The sequence below is a fragment of the Lutjanus erythropterus genome, chromosome 8 (assembly GCF_056507025.1).
Source record: "Lutjanus erythropterus isolate fLutEry1 chromosome 8, fLutEry1.hap2, whole genome shotgun sequence".
Taxonomy (NCBI): domain Eukaryota; kingdom Metazoa; phylum Chordata; class Actinopteri; order Lutjaniformes; family Lutjanidae; genus Lutjanus; species Lutjanus erythropterus.
This window is the reverse complement of record NC_139324.1, coordinates 42,510,513-42,526,188: the sequence shown is the minus strand read 5'-3', so window position 1 is coordinate 42,526,188 and position 15,676 is coordinate 42,510,513. Positions and strand designations below refer to the sequence as shown.

General features: G+C 40.4%; 1 protein-coding gene across 3 annotated transcripts in view; it reads right to left on the bottom strand.

Moving 5' to 3' along the window:
* Positions 1-820: 820 nt before the first annotated feature.
* Positions 821-15,676, bottom strand: part of LOC146323366 (abl interactor 2-like) — a 31,042-nt gene continuing 16,186 nt past the window's right edge. Inside the window, exons 3-12 of one of the 3 annotated variants that reach the window (XM_084725561.1) lie at positions 14,885-15,061; positions 12,291-12,308; positions 11,439-11,542; positions 6,976-7,128; positions 4,709-4,833; positions 3,954-4,286; positions 2,607-2,777; positions 2,309-2,389; positions 1,384-1,569; positions 821-1,170 (exon numbers count right to left, since the gene is read on the bottom strand). In XM_084725561.1, the coding sequence (XP_084581687.1) occupies positions 995-1,170; positions 1,384-1,569; positions 2,309-2,389; positions 2,607-2,777; positions 3,954-4,286; positions 4,709-4,833; positions 6,976-7,128; positions 11,439-11,542; positions 12,291-12,308; positions 14,885-15,061 (1,524 nt within the window). In that variant the 3' untranslated portion in view covers positions 821-994. The remainder of the gene's footprint in view (positions 1,171-1,383; positions 1,570-2,308; positions 2,390-2,606; positions 2,778-3,953; positions 4,287-4,708; positions 4,834-6,975; positions 7,129-11,438; positions 11,543-12,290; positions 12,309-14,884; positions 15,062-15,676) is intronic. The other 2 variants (XM_084725562.1, XM_084725563.1) reach the window with 2 other exon arrangements.

Sequence of the window (15,676 nt, the reverse complement as noted above, 5' to 3'; positions counted from 1 at the left end):
GGTTTGGTTAATGTTTTAATGACGGCTAATATCTCCAAAACTCTGCAGCTCACACCAAAACCATCCAGACGGATAAAGAGCACTGCAGGGAAGAGGAGGGATATGTAGCTTTGATTTTATGGTGAACTTTCCCTTTAAGGTCATTTTCTTTTTGTCAATTTCTCGCAGCACAGGAGGCTCAAGTTACAGACATCAGTAAGGAAACTGATGGTGATGATTTATGGCACAACAGGACGACGTACCTTTATTCACAAATGAAACTTTTTTAGAGTCTGTCTAATCTCTACTTGTTTTCCCAGAGTTCTCAGTGTATCTTGTTTTTTAACTTCATGGACAAAAGCTCTTGACAAAGTTTGGTTTGGGGGTTGTGGGTTATTTGTTAAGGCAAAGGTCAGAAGAAGAGGGGTTTGGTGAAAGTTTGGTTGAAAAACGAATCGAAAGTTGCAGTTTTTTAGGTGTAGCGGTCAGTTTGGTCACAACTTCAACAACCAGATTTAAATCCTAAAATGACACTAAAGAAAACAGGAACCAGTCGATCAGTGTTTGGGAATGCATCGTTTAAGAACCTGAACATGATAAGGTGATTTGTTTCCTGTGAGCATGAAATGATTCCATGAAAAGTGCTGAAGTTAAGTGACAGAAATAATTTCAAGATGTGGACGTGATCAAAGGAAAACTAAATTCAAAACTGCACCAACAAAACACCTGAATGCCTCTCAGTCCTCAGTTAATGTTTGAGAACATGAACCGGCAAAGAACCTGTTAATGCAAGGCCTTATGGGTCGGAGGAGGAGACGGATGCAGAACAAAAACAAAGTGTGAACCGACTTTCTCACTCACAGAAGTCCAACAAAATAAATTCACAATAAAACATTAGTGATTTTTTTGTTCACAAGCTCTGATCGGCTTGTGATCGATTAGTGTGAATCAATTCTTCCCTTCTGGTTCAGATCCATGAAGGCAGCGTGCAGCGAACAGAACCGCCTGTCGGCCCTCAGTCGGCGTAGTGCATGATGGACTCCACGTAGTTTCCGGGGAAGAGGCCGGTGGTGGCGTTCATCACCCCTTCATACCAGCCGTCCTCGTTCTTCTTGATGACGTAGATGATCGCCCCCTCCTGGAACGACAACTCGTCCTCCTTATCGGCCGTGTAGTCGTAGATCGCCACCACTGGGGGGCGACAGACACACCGATGTATCAGCACTGACAATCAACATGATGAAGATCAGATGAGACAAGTTAAGAGAAGTTAAGATGAGGTGAATTTTACTGATCAAAAACAAAAACAAAACAAACAAAAAACCAAACCAGAATGAAAAAAACAATACAAAAAACAAAACAAAACAAAACAAAGCAGAAAAAAAACAAACCAAACAGAAAAACCTTTCTCCAGGTAGTTCCTCGGGGCCCACGGAGGGTCTTCTTCAGCGTACGGGTCGTTGTACTCCACAACAGCCGAGTCCTCCTCTTCATGTCCGTCCTCCACCGGCTGAGGAGACGGCGGCGGCTCCTCAGCCGGTGATTGGCTCTCTGCAGTCGGCTGAGGAGGAGGAGGAGGAGCATCTGAGACTGGGGGAGTGAAAGTAAGAAAATCAATTTTAGATTCACAAACATACAGATGGTTACAGACTGCAGGATGTTCTGCTGAAAAAGAATTTACATCTACAGTAAATATGGTTCATGTTTTTTTTTTTTATCTGAACTTAAAAAAAAAAAAAACAACCAACAGATTTTTCTGTTGAACTCAAATCAAACTGAAACTCTTTTCTTTTAGGAACTGACTGAATACTGATGTTTAAAAAGGATTTTTTTGTTCATGAGATCTGTGTGATTATTATCACATTTTACTGAATATGTTGTTATTATTGTCTTAAGAAGTTTTGTTTGTTGTCCTTGTTTTGGGTTTTGAATGAATAAATAAATAAAGAATAAATAAATGTGACACTAGGAAATGAAGTCCCTTGAAATGAATACAAGTGTTTATTAGCTGATTAGTATTGATTGATTGATTGATTGATTGATTTCATGGCCATATTTATTTATTTATTTAGTTATTCATGTAAAATTGACTAAAATGGTTTTCCATATAAAACCTCCAACACGAGCGATTTAATAAAATTAAGAAATTAGGAAACCAAAAATAAAAACATAATGAACAGATTAGAAGCAAAAAAAAGTAAATCCCAGGAAAACATCATCTGTAGAATTGATGTTTTCCTGTTCAGATTTAATTTAATATTTAATAAACACACAGACAGACTCATATTTACAGGATTCACAAATGAAAAACCTGAACGTTGAGACTCACTGGACTCCTGAACTCGAGCGACGAAACCCATGAGAGGAAGCTGAGGGGTGAACTGGAGGAGGGAGGGGGGCGGGGGGGAGGCTACACACACACACACACACACACACACACACACACACACACACACACACACACACACACAGATGTCAGTTAATTCACAGATTTACTCTTCAGTCTGAATAAATCAGTTCATCATCTGAAATATATTTTGTTCCTTTCAGAAACATTTTTCAGATGTGTAAATAAAAATAAATAGATGTTTGTAGATGTCCTGAGTGTGTGTGCTCGCCGTTTCTACCTGGGCTCTGGTTGTAGTACGGACCACCGTTCACCTGGTTCTGGTTCTGCGTTGTGATTGGCTGGCCGGTTACAGAGGGGGGGCGGCGGTACGGCAGCGACCCCCCCACCTGTGGAGTCTGCTGTCGAGGCTGAGGACGGTTCATACTGTAGAACTGAGGGACGATGGGACCTGACGGAGGACAGAGGACAGACGTCAGGTTTAACAGCAGAGACACGGCTGCTGAACTCTGGACGGTTTGGAAACGTGATGTTTGCAGTCGGACGGATAAAAATCAAAATAAAAAACTGACAAAAATAAAAAGTGAAACCCTGTCAGGCCTCGAGGTGACGGTTCAAATCCAGAGTGAATTTAATCAGCCACAAATGAAAAAGCAGATGGACGAGGAGCTGAAAGAGTCAAGGATGAAAGGATGAACATCACAGTGAGAGCAGGTGGATGAATGTGTCTCATATCATTCAAACGGAGATAAAGTCATAATGTCCTGCCTCTTTTATTGGCTCATCAAACCCGATCATCGATCTCTAAACGGTTTCAGATGAACAAACTCTCTCACAATATAAATAAATCTATTTTATAATATCCTGTAACAAATATAAATATATTATTGATAGAAAATATTGAAATAACTCAAATTCCCCACATTAAATTCCTCAGGACTGAAAAATTAAGAAGAATACTTGTATTTAAACTTTTTATTACAGTTTAATTTATCCTTTTGTACTGTAACAGTGTGTGGACACCGCATGTCCAACTTTCCTCAATGTTACTATTTTACTCATCCAAAAGAAAATCTGAGAATTCCTCTTTTCAGAAAATACAAACAAAATGCTTTAACTTCTTTTTATTATTTTTATTGTCTTTTAATATATACATAAAGTGCAAATAAACAAAACTAAATTCATATTTTGTGGCTGTCTGGCAGAGGGATGCTTTGAAGCAGCTGTGTAATCAGAGCGTCATCCTGGACCGTGTTAGCAGAGCAGAAGAGTCAGGAGCTCAGCAGGATTTTCACAACCGAATCCCTCAGGATCTTTTTGGCTTTAGCCTTAAACCTTTGAATGGAACTAAATTCATCAATAATATAATTCACAGTTTTATGTCTCCACCAACCAGTCAGGTGTCATTTTACATCCATGTGTTATTTATTACAGACGACTGACAGAGCTTCATCACAGCGACGATCAGCTGAAGCTCAACATCAGCATCAGCCAGCAGCTCACATGATGCTCAAACCCTCCAAACACACTCAGGATGACGTCACTGGTAAAATGGAGGATGGAGGGGGAGGAGGATGCAGGAGCGGGCGGGGCTGGCGACAGAGGCGGTGTTCCCGGAGAAACTCACCTTCAGTAGGTGATGAGGAGGAGGAGGAAGAGGAGAGTGGAGGAGGAGGGGCAGGAGGAAGGAGGGGAGGAGACAGTTCTCCAGGCAAAACACCCGACTGGACCTCGGACGTGCCGGGGGCGGGGTTAGAGGGCGGGGATGTGCCGGTGGGTGCACTTGATTGCGTGTTTGGCTGAATGTCGGCAGGTTTTGAGGGTGAGTTTGGTGCAAAGGGTGCGTTAGGTTGTGTTAAGGTTGTGGTGGAGGAGGAGGAGGAGAAGGAGGAAGGAGTTGGAGAGGGGGAGGAGTTTGGAGCAGTGGAGGAGGAGCTAGCTGGTCCAGCAGTTGGGGAGACTTTGAGGAAGGAAGGGAAAGGAATAAAGAAAGGAAGGGAGGAAGGAAAAGGAAGGAAGGAAGGGAAGGAAGAAAAAGCAGGGGGTCAAGCAGGGAGTCAGGAAACAGCTGAATTATCAGGAAATGTAAAGTAAAATGGTTTCAACTAAAAGATTTTCAAACATCAAATTCCAAAACTTTAGTGCCTATTAGTCATTTCAAAATCTGAAAAAAAAATAAAGGTTTGATTTCACTGAGTACAGATGTGTCACGTTACAGCTGCATCGCGCTGACGGGAGCTGATCACGGACGCCACACCTGAGCAACAACCTGAACTTCTGAAGTACAACAATAAATTCAAAAGTTACAGGCCAGTCGTATTTCCACGAACTCAGTGAGGACAGAAGAAGAAAATATGTAAAATGTGCAGATGTGGACGTTACCTGGGAAGGTGGAGGGCGGGGAGGGTGTCGGCACGGCGATGGGAACACCTACACTGCCGCTGCCGCTGTTCTCCCTGCTACTGCTCCGACTGCTGCTGCTGGGATGACTGCCTCCACTGCTGCCACTGCACACACACACACACACACACACACACACACACACACACACACACACACACACACACACACACTTTGTCAAATAGAAATCTTTGTGTCAATTTGTCTTTCGATTTTTTAAGACACACAATAGACGGGCAGACAGACAGGAAGTCAGCTGCCTGTAGAGAAACTTCAGAGTAAAAGCACAGCGACGGTTGAGTTAATGTCAGCACAAAAGCAATTAAAAAATGACAAGCTGCAAACACAGAATCTGATTGGCTGAGAGCTCCAGACCAGGAGCAGACAGAGGTGGTGATTGGATGGGAAAGACTCTACAGCCATCTGTAGCAGAGCTGTGATTGGACGGCAGAGATGATGTTTCATAAATCTGGTCTCAAATTATTTCAGTGTTTCAAATGGTAAAAAAATAAACAAAAGTCAATCATGAAGTAAAACTGAAAGGCGACTAAATTATAAGGCCAATATTCTGGAACATCTAAGATTTTAAAATGATTCTAAAATGGATTTTGCATCAATTTTTAAGCAAACCATATATGTTAAATTCTGATTTTCTTGCAATATTTATGTAAACTAAAAATATTTACTCTCAAAATATTTGTCTTTTTTTCCACCCAGAGCACCAGCAGGCCGTACAGTCACACCACGAGCAGAAAACAGAAAATAAACTGAAAATGAATCAAATGAACGAGAAGAAAGTCAGTTAGTTGATGCTGTGAGGATGTAAAGCAGAGAGTTAACCCTTTATGTCCTTTGTGTTCACTCAGCAGTGATGCTGCAGCAGCAGGATGGTCACTGCTGGAGATACAAATACACTTTATGTTTTATATTTTTATTATAAAGGCTTTTATGCCTTTAATTTTACAGGACAGCTGAAGATGTGACTGGAAACAGGGAGACAAAGTGAATGATAAAAAAAACATTTCTTTCAAGTTTTCTGAAATGTTAAGTTGAAGAATTATCTAATTTGCAGACTTCTGAACTAAAATAAACACCCGAATGTGTATTTTGGGTGTTTTCTTCCCACCAGTCTGACAGAAGACATGTCATGAAGCAAAGTAGAAAAAAGGATGGGTTCTCCTGGAGTGTGTTGCCTTAATTTGAAGAAATTTTGCTTCAATCAATTCTGGATCACCTTTGTGTTTTTGTTAAATATACATTTAATATTTAACATGTTCTGTGAATCTGCTCATATTTCATTTCTCAGTGAAATATGTGTTTGAAATCAGGTCAAACTGAAGGAGCATCACTGCTGGTTAAAGCACAGAGGAAACACTGACAGCAGCAGATTTCACACACTGAGAAGCTGAAGCAGAAGATGTGAGATGAAGAGAGGTGAGAACTCACAAGCAAACATTTTGGGAAAATTTATCAAAAATTACTTATTTTTCTGCAATGTTCTTTTTATGTCCAAACTTTCATTTATATCAGCAACCAACAAGTCCAAACCTTATCAGAGTTTAAAGGAAGAGTTCAGCCTGTTAGCTTAGCTTAGCATAAAGACTGTAAACAAGGGGAAACAGCTAGCCTGGATCTGCCCAAAGACAACAGAATCTGACTGTAAAGCTCGCTGATTTACATGTTATGTCTGATTTATCTAATCTGCACAAAAACCAAAGTGTTTCCCTCTGCATCCTGTCTTTATGCTTAGCTAGGCTAACTATCTCTAGCCTCCAGCTTCAGATTTAAATGCACACATATGAGAGTGGCGTCTAAGAAGAGTGTTTGTGTGGAAGGAAATTAAAAAATGGAATTATCACATTAAAAGATGCAGAATTATGAAGTAATAAACCTCGACTTTGACCCTTTAACATTTCCAGCCTTGTGACAAAAATGATCCCAAAATATTTGCTGACATTCGCTTCATTAAATGTGATTAGATCAAAATGAAAACATGAAGTAAAGCACACTGAGAAAGAAACAAGGATGAGTTGAGAGGCGTTAGTAGTTAGAACTTTATCTTCAACACATCCGTCAGTCTGGATCAGGATGAAGCAGCTGTGACACATCTGTAAACCTGTCGTCCCAAACCAGACGTATGGACGTGTTGAATATCTGCTCAGAGAGGCAGAACTCATCATCATCCTGACAGCTGATGAAGATCAGAGGGAGCACCCCTGGCAGCCATGTTTGCACGCCGACCCGGCTACCTGTATGTTCGGGGTCGATGGTTGAGGGTTGCTGTGCGGGCCGGACTGGGAAGCTGTCCAGCGGCCATGTTGTTTCTGGTGGGGCTGGAGACGTAATCATTGGGCACCACTGGGGGGCGCACCGGCTCCAGTGTCCTGTAGGGGGAGTTCTTCCTGTACAGGCATGAGGTAAGGGTGGAGACAGGGTTAATGGGTGGGATTTATTTGTGATGACACAGTCAGACGCCATTGTCCTTCCTGCACAGGACGTCCAACATGATGATGCATCTGACAAAAACCTGAGAGCCTGGAAGAAAAACTTTGTTCTCACGTTAGATAGTAATTTAAGATGTTTAATGTTTATCACCCGAGACCAAAAGTCCATCTGTCCAGCAGCTCTTGATCATGAAAACAAACGCCCACTGCTACAAAAATACAAACTAACTCCAACAACTGCAGGGAGAACAGGGACGATGTGCATTTTCAGAGCAGCGGACATCTGATTTTGGATTTTTCAGACTATAGAGGTTTTGTAATAACAGTCAGTTCCCATCCAGAGTCCCAGCTGCTGGTTCTTTCATTCACATGACAGATAAATAACATCTTTAAGTTTTATTTATTATTCATGTTGTATTAGTCAGGCAGGACTCAGGTGGAACAAGCTTTCTGTGCAGTATTCGTTCTGAAATCATGACTTGATTACTCAAGATAATCCACAGACTTTGTTGTGAGCAGTTTAATGTAGGAACTACTTTCTTTTTATTAGAAATAAAGTAGTTCTGCTAGAGTCAACTGTAGAAAGAAAGTAGTTCCTACAAGCACTGTAGATTATCTAGAGTAACCAAGTCATGATTTCAGAAAGAGATGCTGGTTTTGAGTTTTCAAATGTATCTTTTTGTCTCTTTGAGCCTCACAAGCCGAGTGTGATTTAGTTCTATTATACTGGAGAGAAGGCGGACATCTTTACAGCTGATGTCTCCATAGTCGGACTCACTGGATGCACCCTGCAGGTATAAGTCTGTCTTTGGTCGCTTGTTTCAAGTGTCTACGTTTTCAAAGTCCCTGAGAAACAGGTGCAGCCTACACACTGAAAACAGCAAATTAGTGATGCTAATAGTTGAACTGTAAACAAGCTAACAGCTGTTAGCCTCTCTTTTGCAGTGTTGTAGTCATTTTAATGCCAGAGCTCGCCTCCCGATGTGCAAATCAAGCTCCCCCTCAACACTATTCTGCAGCAACACTGTTGCTGCATTTTGATCTTTGCACCGACGTTCATGATTGGTTTAAATAAATGCAAACAAGGCAGGGCATTTTTTCCCCCTATAGCAGAATGTGTATGTGTTGTGTGCTGTGGAGAGACGTCTGGCTATGTGAGACTAATATCTCCAAAACTCTGAAACTCACATCAAAACAGTTTAGAAAGATAAACTGCACTACAGGCCAAAGAATAATGTGTATTTTTGATTTTTGGGTGAAGTATCCCTTTAAATAGAGCTGTACAGCTGTGAGACGACATGCAGACTGAGAACAGGAGCTGTTTATGTTCTCTTCTGGCCTCAACTCATGTATTTGCATTTTATTGCATGATTTAGTGAATTTCTGAAAATAAAATGTCTTTTCTTTAATTCAACCCTCAGGAGTGTCTTGATCTTTTGTTAATAAGTTAAGAAGCCGTGTTACGTACCTTTAATGTCACGTTTCCATCCCTGATAAGATTTAGAGTCATTAATTAAAATGTTGGTGAGGAGCCACAGGAGGGCGCTGTCTGTTCTGATATGAAGTGTCAGCTTTATGAAGCCATAAAACAGTTATAATCACTCATAGATTTCACTCGTCCTCTTCACTGCAGGAGAAACAGAGAAACGTACTGAGGCCATGTTTAAAGGTCAGGATGATTTTTAGAGAATTATAACAGATCTCAGAACATCAGGAGAGAAGTTTGGAGTTTGGTGAAGATTTAATACAAAATCAACACAATCTTGTCAGTTATTGCAGGAGGAGAAAAAAAAGTTTTTTTCTGTCATTTTATGGACAAAACAACTAATCAGTAAATCATAAAAATGATTGACAGATTAATTTATAATGAAAATAATCATTAAAATCAATCTATCAACTAATAAAACAAGTATTAAAGAAGAACAGAACAGATAAATAATGTAATATCTGTGTGTGTGTGTTTCTGGGTTGCTGTTGTTGATGGTGTGTGTGTGTGTGTGTGTGTGTGTGTGTGTGTGTTGACAGAAGGACTTGGCCTGTTGATTGCAGCATGATGCCAACACACTGCTGTGTGTTTGTTCCTCGTCTCTGTGTGGACGTGTGTGTTTGTGTGCTGACGGACAGACAGACGGACTCGGCTTCAGTTCAAACCAACTGCTGAGCTGCTTCTGTCCCTCTAAACTCAGACACTTTCTCATCTTCCTCTGCAAGTTACTGACATTTTTATCTCAATGTTTTCATTCTTGCTGCTGAATATAAAAACCTGCCCTGAGATATCTCTGTCTGATTTGGCGTTCATATAAATAAAACTGACTTGATTTAAATGGTCAGGTCATGTGGTGTTTTGGCACCTTCAGCAGGGAAACAATCCTGTTCATTAAGATTTGTTGTAGAGAAACAGGCGGTTGATCAGCAGGTCACACAGTAAACAGGAAGAACACACCAACAGGGACCAGCTGGCTCTGTTCAGGACACCAGTATGAGTCGAACTGTAACGGTCTGTTTTTCCTGAACTGCTGGGTGCAGGACGTTCAGTTCGGTTTGAGACTTTCATCAGTATGACCCAAACCGCTAAGCCCCGCCTCCAGACAGCAACTGTCCAATCACAGTTTAGCAACCATAACTAGGGCCTGTCAAGTTTTCCAGTTCTCTCCATGTTTGAAGGTGTGCAGGAGGCTCTGAGAGGAGGGATAATCTGTGTTCCATGAGCAGGAACTTCACCTCCAGACAAACTTATTAGATCCCTCAATAAGCAATTATTCTGTGGGGATCTGAGGAGGAGGATGTAGGCTGATGAAGAATCAAAGTGGGTCAACAATGATACATCTCTCTCTGGCTCGCTGTCTCAGGTCTAGGCTGGATTAGTTTAGCTCTTATCCCGACTGTCTTCTGCTATCGTGGTCCGGCTGGTTTGGCTGGTGACCCGTCTCAAGATCCGCTGCACTAATTGAGTCGAGAATGAGTGTATTTCTGTCATCTATCATGTAGATATACCTGCTGTATTTCACCATCTGACCAATGTTTGCTAAGATGTAAGCTAGCTTTAGCCTCAGTCTGTTAGCATTAATGTTATATCATGTACACAGCTGTTAGCTAACTTTACATAAACACTTTCACAGGGTTCTTGTTTTAAACATGTCAGATGGAAACATTAAAACATCAGCTGGAGACTCTCAGCTCACTCAAGTCAAGTTAGCCTTAGCATTAGCTTATATCAGCCAGCTACACTTATGAAATCTGCTTGTGAGTCATTATTTTAGCAACAAAATCCAACGTTGTCAGGTAGAAATGAAAATCTGCTTTTGTTTAGGTCTGTAAGGAATCACAGACCTCATGTTTCAACAGTTACTCATTATTTCAATGTCAAAGCTGCCACAGTTATCACTGTAAACTGCATAAATGCAGTGCCAGAATGGAAAGCTTGGCAGGCGTAGCAACAGTAACTAAGGAGGAGGTGGAGCTGAGTGAAGGGTCAATTGTCAAATGTCATCAAACATCTGCAAATCACATGCACTGTTCCTGTCTGTCTCTACAGAACTACTGGACTGCGATAGAGCTGCAACAATTAATCGATTATTAAATTACTTGCCAAATGTTTTGATAAATGATTAATCGGTTTGTGTATTTTTTGATTCTCTGATTTCAGCTTCTTTACCTTCCAAGTTATACCCGAATGCATTTCCCCAAAATATCAAACCTTTCCTGTAAACAAACAAGAACATGACCTCAGAGAGAGCTGGACACAGAGACAGAGAGAGGACGAACAGTTTAGAACAAGAGAGGGAATGAGGAGAGAATTAAAGAGAAAAGACACAAGAGATGAAGATGAGGAGTGAGGAGGAAGGAGGGATGCAGCTGGGTGACCTACATGTTGGAGGGGAGAGACAACAAGCTTTCACAACGCATGACGTTACTCCTCTCAGCTCCGTGTGTGTGTGTGTGTGTGTGATGTCATCCCCTCTGCCGGCTCTAATCTGTAATAAGCTCGCTGCAGGATGCTCCGTCCTCCCACAAGACACACACACACACACACACACACACACACACACACACACACACACACACACACACACACACACACACACACAGCCTCTTTCACATTCAGAACTAAATTAAACATAACGTGATGTCACATGACTCAGATTCACACATTCAGAGAGAAAAGAGCATCCAGGAAACACACAGATATCGCAGACAGAGAGTGTGTCTCTGACTGTGTGTGTGTGTGTGTGTGTGTGTGTGTGTGTGTGTGTGTGTTTGGTACATACCCTAAAATGCCCTTGCCGGCCCTCGGAGGACTGGGTGGTTTTTGGGTGGGGGGGTTGGACCTGGACAGACCACCTCCTAGTTTCATGTTCTGCTGACCGTTCACCTGCACAAACACAAACACACACACACACACACACACACACACACACACACACACACACACACACACACACACCACAAGCTTATACAAGAGACCTCGTCTCCTTTTAGGAAAAAAACAACAAACAAATATAAACAAAAATAATAATCAAAACTAGCACCAACATCATTTAAGAAAAAACAAAAAGACGAAGAAACAGACAATGAGTTGAAAACCAGAAAACAGAAAACAATAAAATAAAAATGTGTATATGTCTAGAAATAATCACACATCATGCATTAAATGCGATACAACTATTTTGATAATCAGTTAACCAGTTTGGATCGTTTTTCTAAAGTAAAAAGTCTAAATTCTCTGATTTCAGTTTCTTAAATGTGAATTATTTTCTGGTTTCTTTCCTCCTCTCTGACAGGAAACTGATGATCTTTGAGTTGTGGACAAACCAAGACATTTGAGGACATCATCTTGGACTCTGATCAACATTTTCTGACATTTTATGGACCAAAAAAACTGATTGATTAATGGAAAAATAGGTACATCTGTGAGCACCACCTGTTTTCACGTTTGGACGTATTTTTCAGCTGAGATTGTGTGAATAATTTCAGCCAAACAATAAATGGATCAAATGGATGCTGAAATAACTGTATGACGATGCTTTATAACGGTGTTGTTTCTTCCCCAGTTAAACCTGTGAGCAGTGTTGGTCTTTTTATTGTGTCACTGTATGTACCTGTGTGTTGTGCGTCCTTACCTTGAACCTCAACAACCACTGAACACGTCAATGAAAGCAGTGGGAAGAGGAGGAAGAAGAGGAGAGAAGGTTGTCTGGAGGTTAGTGTCAGTGCAGCAGCGTCATGCAAACACAGTGAGCCATTAAAGACATGGCAGAAAAACATCATAGAGAGACAGAGAGAGATGAAGACGGCTGAAACACAGACAGAAGGAGACTACAGGGTTTCTGCAGGATACAACATGTTCAATTTAAGATTTTTTAAGACCTTTATGAAAGCAATTTAAGAACTATTTCATGTATTTCATGCAAAAAAGTGAGAAGGATATGACTGAGAATCAGAGTCCCAGAATGACCTGCAAAATCCAGAGCACTTTTAATGTTGGTCTAGATACAAATTAATCCTCATGTTTTCTTGAAGAAGTGGGCTTCAAATGAGTTTTTTCAACAGGCTTGTTCTCCAGCCAGATCTCACTGAACTTGCACTGACTGGTAATAGATGAAAATAACATTACCACATAAACAATCTGAACATATGAGTCCAAATATCACACAGTGACAGACGTGTGCTGATAAATTCTCACAGAGCTGCACAGACCGCATTAATGTTTATTGGTTCTATGTTGGTTTTAGAGCTGCACGATTTGGTAAAAAAATAAAAGGTCATATTGACACTATTTTGACTTAACTTATGATATGTGATATGATTAGTGGAAATGATCATTTTTGTATCACAATTTTCATGTTCACTGAAAAAAATAAAATTAAAACTGTGATGATGTGATATTTACTGAGGCCTGAACCAAGCAAAGATGTTTTCTTTAATCTGGAGATCAAGATTTTTAGGTCAGTTCATCTCTGCAGCTCGACAGCATCTCATTATGATGCTGTTTCCTCACATTTTTCCTTTTTCAAAACATTGCGATTTGGTTGTGGCTCTGTGATTCACATATTGTACTTGTCCATATTGCAATTTTATTGCAATTAATTGTGCAGCCCAAGTTGGTTTCATTTTGTAGTTGTTACAGTGCAATCAATACTTTTTTCCCCCAACAACACATTTAAGGTGATTTTTTTTAATAAAAGTAGGCTAATGTTAACATGATAATCTGATGTTATGACTCAGGTCATGAGGGATTTTATATTATATGGTTAATATGTTTGATCTTGGTTTCCCCCTCCTTGCCAGAGGGTGGTGCTGTTTGTCCTGTTTGTTATTTTGGGCCATGCTCACCCTGACAGCTGTCTATTATTTACGATGTCAATGACTGTATCTACTGTGGCACTGGTCATATTTGGGAGTGGGGAAAGAGGGGAGTCACTTTTACGCTGTGCTCAGGTTTTCCCATGAACCGAGCATGACGCTAACCAATCTTTAAGACCCGTCAAAGCTGTTTAAGGACCTGCAGAAACCCTGAACGCAGCTCAAACAGTGAGGACACAAACAAGATGTCAAGTTGCACTTAAATAAATCAGAGTTTTGAAAACACAGTGACTAGATAATGAATGTCACACTACACTCAGGCTTTTTACACCACTGTAAATGTGTACAGTACTCTACATACAGTATTTAGTAAGACACACAAACACAGAAGAAACAGATGCACACAAACATGCAAGTTTAGATCACTTCATCTTTAAGCTTGATCATTTTATTTTAGCTCTTCTTCTTCTTCTTCTTCTCTTTTAATGGCTGTATGCAGTGTTCTCTTAGCTCTATGTGACACATCCGCTGTATAAGCCACACCTACACAGAAATATTTGTTCTGGTGCTGTTTACTGATCGCTGCAAAACATCAACAAATATTTCTGGTATGAAGATTTGATGATCTGCATCTGCATCTCCCTCTAACCCTGCAACTAAAAGAATGTTTCTTTAAAAAGTACCAAAACCGCACCACTTATCATGGCCAGAAACTGTGAAAACACAAAAAGAAATTATAATAACAATAATGATAAATAAATAAATAAAAACAGAAATTATGGTCAGGTTTTCAATTTTGCGACAGTCTTTGAACAAATCATGTGCAACAAAAACACATCTGTCAGGAAAACTAACCAAATCTAACCTTAAAACATTTCATCAAAATCACTTTATTCTCACTTTAAAAGGCAGAAAATTAGTTTTTCTTTTAATCTACTGAGAGTTTCTTAATGATGCATTAATTATTTTCTGTGTTAACTTTGGTTCTTATTATGTTGTATTTCTCAATAAAAATACTGAACTAAATCATTTTAGATCAGAGATGTGAAACCATGTGAGAACAGGTAGAAACTGATTATTGGAAAAATGTTGCCAGATTGATCACTGGTTGAAAAATAATAATATGTCCGTGTGCTCCACCTGTTTTCACGTTTGGACCTATTTTTCTACTGACAAGTCATGACAGAATGAATTTTTCACCATTTTCTGACATTTTATGAACCAATACATCTAATTGATTGATCAAGAAAATAATCAACAGATTAATCATCAATAAAAATAATCAGTAGTTGCAGCCATAATATACTGTATAGAATTTATTGCACTGAAAAACGTCTTTTAGACTAAAAACATTTAGAATCATGACCTCATCATTATCATCATCATTATTTATTTTAGTTTTTGTTCCCACCTTGACTCCATGCCCGATGTCGTCCAGCACGCTGTAGTCGATGGGCTTCCTGATGTAGCGCACCGGCCTCTCTGGATTGGCCGGAGCGACAATTTTATGTGAGCGGGACGTGTTCTTATTGGTGGTGAGGATGCCGATCTCCCGCCGTGCCACCTTCTCTTTGTGAATGTCCACAGTCTGAAAAGACACAGAGACTGAATTAAAAAAAAGTCTGATTTACTGCGTGTGACCGGCTTTAATAAAATAAAATACACAGAGAATATTAGAATATGTGATTTTGAGCTCTGCTGCTGTTGGATCTGTGAGCTGCAGTGGAAACAGTTCCTCCTCACACTCACTGAGCTCAGTATCTCAGGATCTGCCCTCTGCTGGTTCATGTCCTACCTCTCATAGAGATATTCTGGGGGGGAGATGTGTCCAAACCCCAAAGTACTCGGTCCTCTTCTCAGTTTACACCACCTTACCTCACTGATAATTCACTCCCATAGTTTCTCATACCATCACTATGCAGACGATATCCAGCTCCTCCTATCACTCCCTGTGGAAGACCACACGATCTCTGCTCACATTTCATCATGCCTCGCTGATTTCTCTCCACCTTCAACTCAACCCCTCCAAGACTGAGCTTCTGATCATCCCAACTAGTCCTTCTATACAACAAGAAATCAGTGTCCGACTCTGTTACAGCCTTTTTGATATATTTCTTTCGTTAAGTTGAGCAGCACCTATCAGCCCTTTACCCTTTGCAGTTTCACCTCCCCTTTTTTCCACTTGTCAAGTTCAAAACTGTGC